Source organism: Magnolia sinica, chromosome 10, assembly GCF_029962835.1.
Source record: "Magnolia sinica isolate HGM2019 chromosome 10, MsV1, whole genome shotgun sequence".
Classification (NCBI taxonomy): Eukaryota; Viridiplantae; Streptophyta; class Magnoliopsida; order Magnoliales; family Magnoliaceae; genus Magnolia; species Magnolia sinica.
Genome location: NC_080582.1, coordinates 52,786,332 through 52,796,271, shown reverse-complemented (window position 1 = coordinate 52,796,271; position 9,940 = coordinate 52,786,332). Strand labels below are relative to the sequence as shown.

Genomic DNA, 9,940 nt, shown 5'->3' with positions numbered 1-9,940 from the left:
GATTTCCTGCGAAAGCATTTCGCAGGAAGTTCCTGCGCAAGATTTTGCGTGGGGCCCACTACAATGTTTGTGAGAAAGCCAGTCCGTCCATCCGTTTTTTGACTTCATTTCAAGACATGCGACCAAAAATGAGGAGGATCAGAGACTCAATTGGGCCACACGAGAGGAAACTATGGGATTTAGTGACCACCGTTGAAGCATTTATATGGCCACAAAAGTTTTGTATCTATTTAATTTCTTGGCTTTTTCACTTCATCTCAGTGAAAATGACCTTATAAACGGTTTGGATGGAATATAAACATCAAGGTGGATCCTAGGAAAGTTTCAACGGTGGGAATTCCTTTCCACACTGTTTCATTTAGTATGGCCCACTTGAGTTTTAGATCCTAATTATTTTTCGGTCTCATGCCCTAAAATGAGTTCAAAAAACTGATGGACGGGTTGAATTTCTAAAAAACATCACAGTGGGCCCCATCCAGAATCCTTGCGCAGGAACTTCCTGCGAAAGGCTTTCGCAGGAAATCCGCGTCCGTTACATGTGGATCTCGCCGTCGGAAGATTCCAACGAAAAATGCGAATCAAGGAATTTTGAAGTCATCCCCACCACCCAAAATGCCAGCATCATTCCCGAATCTAATAATCCAGCACCTGTAGTCTCTCTCAAGCGTATCAAACTAAATAAGAGCTTCCAGCCCACGCCAGCTCGGATTTGCTTCTTCTCAACCCCACCTAAGAGTCCAAGCACGCTTCATCCGTCGGCCAGATTGAATTGCTGGTGGATAGTTTCGGAGCTGCTACTGCTGCCATGGTGACATCGCTGGTGTCGCCTCGTAGAACGTCGATCAGAGAAGCGCTGTTCAAGAGTATTGGGGGTGGGGCTCACTCTCCCTCCGACCACCACCAACAGAAGAAGAAGAAGAAGAAGAGAAGGATCCGCTCTTCTTCTTCTCTGTCCTCATCGATGTATGGATGTCATGAGGATGATGATGAGGATGATGATGATGGTGATGGGAACACCATGGAGCTTGTGCAGCTTGGAGCAGAGAGGACTAAGAACGTTTTGATATTGATGAGTGATACAGGCGGCGGTCATCGGGCGTCTGCAGAAGCCATTAGAGATGCTTTCAGATTAGAATTCGGAGACGAATATAGGGTAAATGAATTTCATTTGATGTTTTTCTTACTTTCTTGGATTTTCTTCCGTAATTATGTGATTCTGAATTTTTCTTCTGTTTATTTTTTTGGGGGTTTTATTGGTTTGTATGAGTTTTTGAATAAATTGTCGGTTTTTCATTTTGTTTTGTTTTTGTTTGTCTGGTTTTTCTTTTGGTGGTTTCTTTGTGATTTTGATGTGAACTATTGTTTTTCTGATAATTTAATTATTTGGATTTTCTAAATCTCCTTTTGTTTTCTTCTTCTTTTTTCTCTTTTGGGTTTTGTTACTTTTTACGGTTTTTATTTGATTTTGATTTTTTCTATCGTTATTATGGTTTTGAAGATTTTGTTGTTGTTGTTGCTTGTCTTTTACTTGTTTTTATGACTTTTCTATTTTGGGGGATTTTGATGTTTTTAATTAAATTAATTTTTCTATATGGGTGTTTTCTGTTTTCTCTTTGATTTAAATGATTCTCTTTTCCATTTTGATGGGTTTTTGTGTGCGATTTCCCTGCAATTTGATTTCTCTATTAAGACTAATATAATGGATTTTTCTATTTAGATTATTTGCATTTGATCTGTTGATCTGTTATTACAATGTTTTTCCGGGTATTTTCTCTGTAAATGTCGATCTCTCTTGGGTTTTTTAATTCCAATAATTCGGAAATCCTGTGAAATTTCATGTAATTTTCTATGTTCTACTCTACGGATTCAAATTACTCATAATTACTCTGTTGTATTGATGTCTTACTGGGTATTACGTGATTTCACTTTCTAAAAAAATTCCTGTAATTTTTAATATTTCCGGCCATTGATTTCAGGTGTTTGTAAAGGATGTCTGGAAGGAGTATGCTGGTTGGCCTTTGAATGACATGGAGAGATCATACAAATTCATGCTGAAGCATGTTCAGCTTTGGAAGGTTGCCTTTCATGGGAGCTATCCTCGCTGGGTTCACTGCGGTTATCTTGCAGCAATTGCCGCCTTTTATGCTAAGTATGGCTTTTTTTTTTTTTTTTGGACAATTTTTTGTGGGCGGATGTGATTCCTGTATTTCCAACCACTCCCTTGACAATCATGCTGACCACCCTGTGGGAATCTTAAACTAGTCTATAATTTTATTTCTTGTCTGCAATTGGGTGATTATTATTTTATTTAGAAACACACACTATTCTATTCTGCAGTATTTTATTTTTATTTTTTCTTTTTTCTTTCATGACTTGATCGGCAGCGTGAATTCTAAGGTTTATTGGTTCCCTTCTAATCCAAATCCCTTCAAAACCCTTTCTACCAAATGGCCCAAAAATGAAATCTCCACCAATCCTTCCAATCTGTCAAACGACCCCTAATGTTATTTTAGTCCAATTTTTCTCATAATCATTTAGTTTGATATCATGGAAGATTCTCTTTTATATATTAGTCTTTGATCCCTCTGGATTTGCAAACAGCGAAGCTGGCTTCTTTTGTCAAATCTAAAGAGTGGGTTCCTATCTTAATTTTTTCATCTTTTTGAAATGATTTTCAATCATCTCCATTTTCATGTGATATAAGAATTACAGTTTTAGTTGGAAATAAGCTTGCTTCTTTTCTTTTCTTTTTTAATGGAGACCTTGACTAGTTAGCGAACGTTAAGCAGACCAGCACACAAGTTGCAATGGGAATCCGATTACAAATTAAATTCTAATGTTAAAACAAAAATTTTTAATTGATTATCGATGATTCAGATTAGTGGTAAATTCTTCTTAGATTTATGGAAAAGTGATTCTTCATGGGTCTTAACTTAGTTTTTGTTTGTGACTAAAGAGAAGTGGAGGCCGGACTGATGGAGTACAAGCCAGACATTATCATAAGCGTTCATCCTCTCATGCAACATATTCCTCTATCGGTGCTTAAATGGCAGGGCCTTCAGAAGAAAGTGGTGTTTGTCACAGTCATTACAGACCTCAACACCTGCCACCCCACATGGTTTGTTAAAACAATTTCAGATTCTAGTTATCTGAATGTTAGCAGGAAGGCAGTCTTTTTTTTTTTTGGCAGCTTCCAAATGATAGAAAGTTCAATCTGCTTCAGGTTTCACAAAAACGTTGATAGATGCTATTGTCCCTCAGAGGAGGTATCAAAGAGGGCTTTATTGGATGGCCTAGCACCTTCTCAGATTCGGGTGTTCGGCTTGCCTGTCAGACCATCTTTTTGTCATGCAGTCCTTGTTAAGGTTGATTTTGTGATTTTGTCTGGCTAAAATCTGAAATCCTATTTACCTCTCTGGATGGGATTCTTTTTAATTATTTTGTTTCCAACTGTTTTCAACGATATACAGGATGAACTAAGAGAAGAGCTGGAGATGGACCATCAATTGCCTGCGGTTTTGTTGATGGGAGGAGGTGAGGGAATGGGCCCAGTCAAGAAAACTGCAGAGGCCCTTGGAGAAGCACTGTTCGATGAAACTCTTGCAAAGCCAATTGGGCAGATTGTTGTCATATGTGGCCGTAATCAAATTCTAGTCTCTGCACTGGAGTCGATTCAATGGAAAGTCCCTGTGAAGGTTAGTCTTTGCAATTCAATCATTAAATAATAATAATCATCATGCCATAGATTCATCTCCCAAGTGTTAGAACACTTTGACAAATTCATCACAACTTTCTTCACTGCAGATAAGAGGATTCGAGACCCAGATGGAGAAGTGGATGGGAGCCTGTGACTGCATTATAACAAAGGTATGTTAGTGGGTATTTCTCTATCATGTCGTCAGTCTCTGTATTTCTCCTTCCGTAGATCTGTTTCAGCTCATGCTATTTTTTCTTTGGCTGCGGTGTTTATAGGCAGGGCCAGGTACAATTGCTGAGGCTTTGATCAGAGGACTTCCCATCATCCTCAATGACTTCATCCCGGGACAGGTCTGTGCTAATGAACTTGTTGATTGTGTTCCTGTTCAAAAGCATCCATTCAGTTGTATACATAGGAGCTTATAGGATTTGGAAATCTTGTCAGTCCAAGGCAATATCAGTGCAATCCTGACCTTTGTTGTTTGTTCACTTGGGTCACTGTATTCTTGGTCATATGCAAAATTAGTCTTACTAATTTTTCCTTCTTGGGTGTTTTGCAGGAGGTTGGAAATGTCCCGTATGTTGTAGAGAATGGTGCAGGAGTCTTCTCTAAAAGCCCGAAGGAAACAGCTAATCTAGTCGCTCAGTTTTTCGGTCCCAAATCAGATGAGCTTAAGAGAATGTCACAGAACGCACTGAAACTTTCACAGCCGGATGCCGTGTTCAACATTGTCAAGGATATTGATGAGTTGGCACATCAACGAGGGCCCATGGCCAGCATCCCCTATTCGCTAACCTCATCATTTTCATAACTGATGTAGCAAGCATCTCCATCAGCGGTGCTGATGTTGGTTGACTGATTATACCATGTACAGCTAGATTTTCCGATTCTTTGGCCTTAGGTAGGCTTCCTTGGCTAATAAATCCTGTAAATGTTCAAGCAGGTTTTATTTCCTGGGGTTTGGGTGTATCTTTTAGGTAAGAGTATGATTTTTTGTATCATATTAATGTGTTTTAATTCCAGTAGTTTTTCTCCTTCCTAATCAGCAGATGTTTGCCATTTAGCTCTTGTTCTTCCATGGGTTTGTTAGACAGTTCTGTTTATGTGCTTTTAAAGATTTGTTTGGCTATTCATACATGCGTCCAAGACATGGGTTGCTTATACAAATGGTTTTTATCATTACATTGCTTGTTCAACTTAGGATTTTTGTATTTTATAACAGAAAACAGATTAGAGAAGTGCAAGTAAATGCAACCGAAAGTGGAAAAAAAAAAATGCAACCGAAAGGTATAACAAAGAAAGGGGTGCAATAAAGGATTAAGACTTAGAAGAGGTTGTGTAAAACCCTGTAACTCACAAGATGGGTGAATGTGTGGATATCAGGACCGACCAATTTATATAACCAGCTGGAATCTTTCAATTGGCGAAAATTTTTGCCCTGTTTGGACGTAACTTAAATTTTTAATGCATTCAATTTCAAATTATAGTAAAGCAGTTTGATTGTTCAACTTGGGATTATAATTCAAGGTAGTTTTATGTTCTTTTCTTGGTTGGTTATCCATTATTTCTAGAAGTTATTGCAGTAAAATCATTCCATATACTGCTAGGATACTCCATGGGGCCGGTTTTGATTGCTTGTCCCTTTACCATTTATTGGATGGTTGTTGATTTTTTGGGAGGGATTGATGATCAAAGGTAGACCCCACTTGATGGATAGTGCAAATCAATGATTGGTCAAGATTGGAAATTAATGGTTCAATTAAGCTAATATTCAAGATCAACAGTTTGAGTGGGTCAATATTGAATATCAACGGTTGAAATGGACTGATAACAATGACGAGTGCTTTGATTGGGCCAAAATTGAAGATAAATTGTCTGATTGATGTCAAGTCCAATGGTTTGATTTGAACGATATTAAAGATCAATGATCTATTTATGCTAAAGTTTAAGATAAATGGTCCAACTAAACCAATATCAAAGATCAATGGTCTGATTGGGCTGAATTGGAGATGAATTGTTTGATTGGGCAAAAATTCAAGACCAACGGTTTGATTGGGTCGATTTGAAGATTAATGACTAGGGTGGAATGATATCAAGGATTAACAGTCTAATTGAGAGAAAGTTGAAAATGAATAATCAAATTTGGCCAATTTTGATGATTAACGTATTGATTGGGCCAATATTGAAGATGAACGGGAGAATTGGCCGAAGTCAAAATTTTCGATTCAAATGGTATTGAAGATCGATGGTCTAATTAGGCAAAAAAATAAAATAAAATGAATATCAATCGTCTAACAGGACCAATATCAAAGACTAACGGTCTGATTAGCTGATAAATGGAGATGAATGGTCCAATTGGGCTAATATCCAAGACTAACGGTCCAATTAAGTTGATATTGAATATCAATGGTTATAATGGACTGATATCAAATATGAATGTTTGATTGGGTTGAAATTGGAAATGAATGGTTCGAACCGTTTATTTATGATATTAGACCAATTATACCATGTCTTCAATTTCCATCCAATCAAACCATTGAACTTCAATATCTAACCAATCGAGCAGTTCAACTCTAATTTTGTTCAAAACAGGTTGTTAATTCATCAGACCGACATTAGTTAATATCATACCAATCATAGTTATCATATCTAGAGCTGTACACAATCCCGGTTAGCTCGGTTAGCTCGCTCGACTCGACTCGAAAAGTTCAATTCGACTCAGTTCAAAACTATGTTTGAGCCAAGTCCAGTTGATTTTTTGAGCTCGAAAGTTCGAACTTGCCCGAACCAGTATTCGAAGTATCGATATCACTACAAGTTTCGTTGACCAAGGATACAGAAACAATATCGATACCGCCAATAGCCGGAAATGCGGGGAAACATGGGGAAAATGGTGGAATTTTCAGTAAAATTTTAGGAGATGTTAAAATGTACATATTTGCATATTTAGAAATAAAAAACTGCAAAAAGTGTGTGTGTATGTGTGTGTGTGTGTGTGTGTGTGTGTGTGTGTGTGTGTATATATATATATATATATATAAATATAACAAGTTTCCATTTAATAGGGCCTCAAAAGCATGTGTTATTGTAAGACATCAGTCCAACCATCCCATCCGACCTCTTTAACCATCCAACCTTACATCCAAATATCCATCGATATTGCAAAATATCAACAACACATGATATTTCACCAAAAAATCATTATCAATTGGAAAGAAAACAAAAGATTGCGGTCTCAATATCGTGCATGTTGCAATATCGATAATATCGAGATATTATCAATATTATCATTGACATATTGAACACCACATACAACCATGTGCCCATGAAAATCTAATAAACAAAATTTTCATGATATCAATACGCTGGCAATATTATTGAAATATCGTTGATACACTTATGATACAACCACTACCTAGAATTTACATAGTTAAAAATATTGGTGATTCATTGGCGATATTGATGCATTGGCAATACAAGTGACACATAGAATTTACATAGTTGAAAATATTGGCGATTACATCAGCAATATTGATATGTTGGCGATACTTAGCAATACATTACTAATACCGAGAATTTCTGATACCACCAGCGTTATTGGTATCGCTACTTGTGTTATCGGTATCGCTGAACTGGAGATAAAGATAATATCGGAGATAATTCGAACATTGGCCCGAACTCAACTCAACTCCGATCGAACCCCAACTCGAATTGAACTCGGATCGAATCAGTTTTGTGACTCAGTTATTTTGATATTAATATTGCTCAACAAGTGTTTGATGAAATGACTCAACAAAGTGTCGGCTGGTGGCGAGGAAGGTATGGATATGAAACAAATACACTTGTATCTTGATTTTTATGTTGCCTACTGAGTGTTTGATGAAATACTTATAAACCAATGCTGTTATCTTACATTCCGTGAGAAATTTAAGGTGCAATCTATGTTTGAGAAAATGCAGCAAAGGCTTGATCTTGGCTCGAACTCAGCTCAAACTGGCCTGAGCTGCTGACCGAACCGAGCTAAGCTGGCCAATCAGGCTTAAGGACTGAGCCAAGTTCAAGCTGGGGTCCATAAGTGGCCGAATTGAGTCGAGCTGTGCCAAGCTCGACTTGGTTCGACTCGTGTACACCTCTAGTCATATCCATTTTTTCCCAAATCTAACCGTTCATCTTCGATATCCTAGCGTCGTTCAAGACGGACCATTCATCTTCAACATCAGCCAAGTTGAACCATTGATCTTTAATATAAGCACAATTGGGTCATTTATCTCAACTTCAATCCAATCATACCATTGATATTTGATATCAGTCTAGTGGACTGTTAATCATCAATTTTAGCCTAATCAGGCAGTCCATGTTTGATATCATTGTACTCGGACCATTCAACTTTGACATTTATTCAATTAGATTGGTGTTCTTCAATATACACCTAAATTGTTTATCTCTAACATGAACTATCAAAGGATTCATTTGTAATTTTGGTCCAATCATATTGTTCATTTTCATTATTAGCCCAATCTAACTGTTCATCTTCAATATTCGGTGAAATAACGGTGAAGACCGCTTTAGTTGAAGAAGGAGTATGCCAATAGTCCTAGAGGGGGGTGAATAGGACTTTTTAAATATTTTATGCTTATTAAAAATCTTATTAATCTAATCCTGAGTAAATAGGCATGAAAAGCATCAGGATATCATTAGAGTAACTCAAATGGCTTCCAAGCCAAATTGAGGATCCAATCACAAAACTATTGAATGACAAACATGAAACAGTTTATAGTTTATGATGGATGTGACTGTGTGTGAAGTGTAAGCAGGTATGAGGACGGTTAATGAAATCACACAAATAATCAAGAACAAATATCAATCACAAACACAGTCATTTTATAGTGGTTTGATGATCTGTCTACTCTACTTCCGGTAGACGCACTCAACCTTTGAGTGTGTCGAATTTCACTAAGGAAGTTTCACAGCGGTTTACTTCAAACCTAAGGTTTTAAATCAAGTTCACCTTTAACCTTTACAACCTACACCTAGGCTGATTGTTTATGCTCCCTAAGCAAGGGTCAACACATAGCACCTAGTTTTAGGCACACTAGCCAAGGATCCATACAAGGAACCTCACTGTTTATGCTCTCACGAGCAAGGGTCAACACAACGCACCCACTTTTAGGCACACTGGCCAAGGATCTTCCATAAGACCCTAACTGTTTATGCTCTCCACAGAGCAAGGGTCAACACAACGCACCCATTACGTACACTCCCGCCGGAGGCCTCCTAGAAGACTTATAAGGGGTGAGAAACACCTTAGACCTAATCCTATAAAGGAATGATCACAAGGGTCCTCTGGACTCTGATAACTTACAGATAAGCAGACGAGTCCCTTTTAGCTCGTTGTCGAAGATCTCCTCCTTTGTTGATGAAAAGTCTTCTACTTCCTTAAACCGCAACTTAGAAGATGTACCAATATATGGCGACGGGTTGGGTCAAGGTTGTGATGGAATCCCACTCTCAAATATTTTCCTATAAAGGAGATAGAGTGATTCCAATCATCTATGCATTCAAGGCATCCCAGCTTAATGATTTTCCATTAAGGTGGTAGTTGAATGTGTAAGTGCTATAGTTTATATCCCTGTCTGTTGTCAAATTTGTGGTGCCAAAATCACTGTTATGTTATATATAACTTGCATAAGTGAAACTCTCTCAAGGATCAACATTCATGAACAAGCTAAGCTCACAAGACAAGACTCAAGCTGAAGAGTACAAGGCAGTTGGTAAAGAACTCAAGACCCTTTCAAGATTGAGCTACATGAAGATTTCAAGATTGATCTACATTAAGACTTTAAGGCTCATACTTCAAGGTCACTTGTTCCTAATGTTTCAATGTCCATACTTCATGATTGAGGTTTGACTGACCATAGGTTGACCTTAGAAGTAGGTCATTTCGGATACATAAACCAAATGTTTATTTTACTTGTGTTTTGGCTTGTTCTTCGACTAGTCCCAGGCCTTCTTCGACTAGTCCTAGAGTTGCTTCGACCAGTCTAAGAAATTCCTCGATCAGTCGTGAGTTTGTTACAAATTTCGGATGAAATCTGTTAGGCTTCGACTAGTCCAGGAATCTGTTCGACTAGTCGTAGGAACAGTGTCGACTGCATCTACGACCAGTCGAAAATCTTCGACTCGAATTCTAGCGAAGCTTTTTAGGACCTACGACCAGTCGAAGGAGAGCTACGACCAGTCATA

At 37.9% G+C, this 9,940-nt stretch overlaps 1 protein-coding gene across 2 annotated transcripts; it reads left to right on the top strand.

Moving 5' to 3' along the window:
• The first annotated feature begins 596 nt into the window (after window positions 1-596).
• On the top strand, window positions 597-4,742 carry LOC131258383 (monogalactosyldiacylglycerol synthase 2, chloroplastic-like). Of its 2 annotated transcripts, XM_058259692.1 has the most exons (8): window positions 607-1,153; window positions 1,977-2,149; window positions 2,957-3,118; window positions 3,224-3,365; window positions 3,471-3,695; window positions 3,805-3,867; window positions 3,973-4,047; window positions 4,257-4,742. In XM_058259692.1, the coding sequence occupies exons 1-8, from the start codon at window positions 806-808 to the stop codon at window positions 4,506-4,508; spliced, it is 1,440 nt and encodes a 479-aa protein (XP_058115675.1). In that variant the 5' UTR covers window positions 607-805; the 3' UTR covers window positions 4,509-4,742. The 2 variants fall into 2 exon arrangements, with proteins under 2 accessions (XP_058115674.1, XP_058115675.1); XM_058259691.1 differs by having other exon boundaries at window positions 597-1,153; window positions 2,957-3,365.
• The last annotated feature ends 5,198 nt before the right edge of the window (window positions 4,743-9,940 follow it).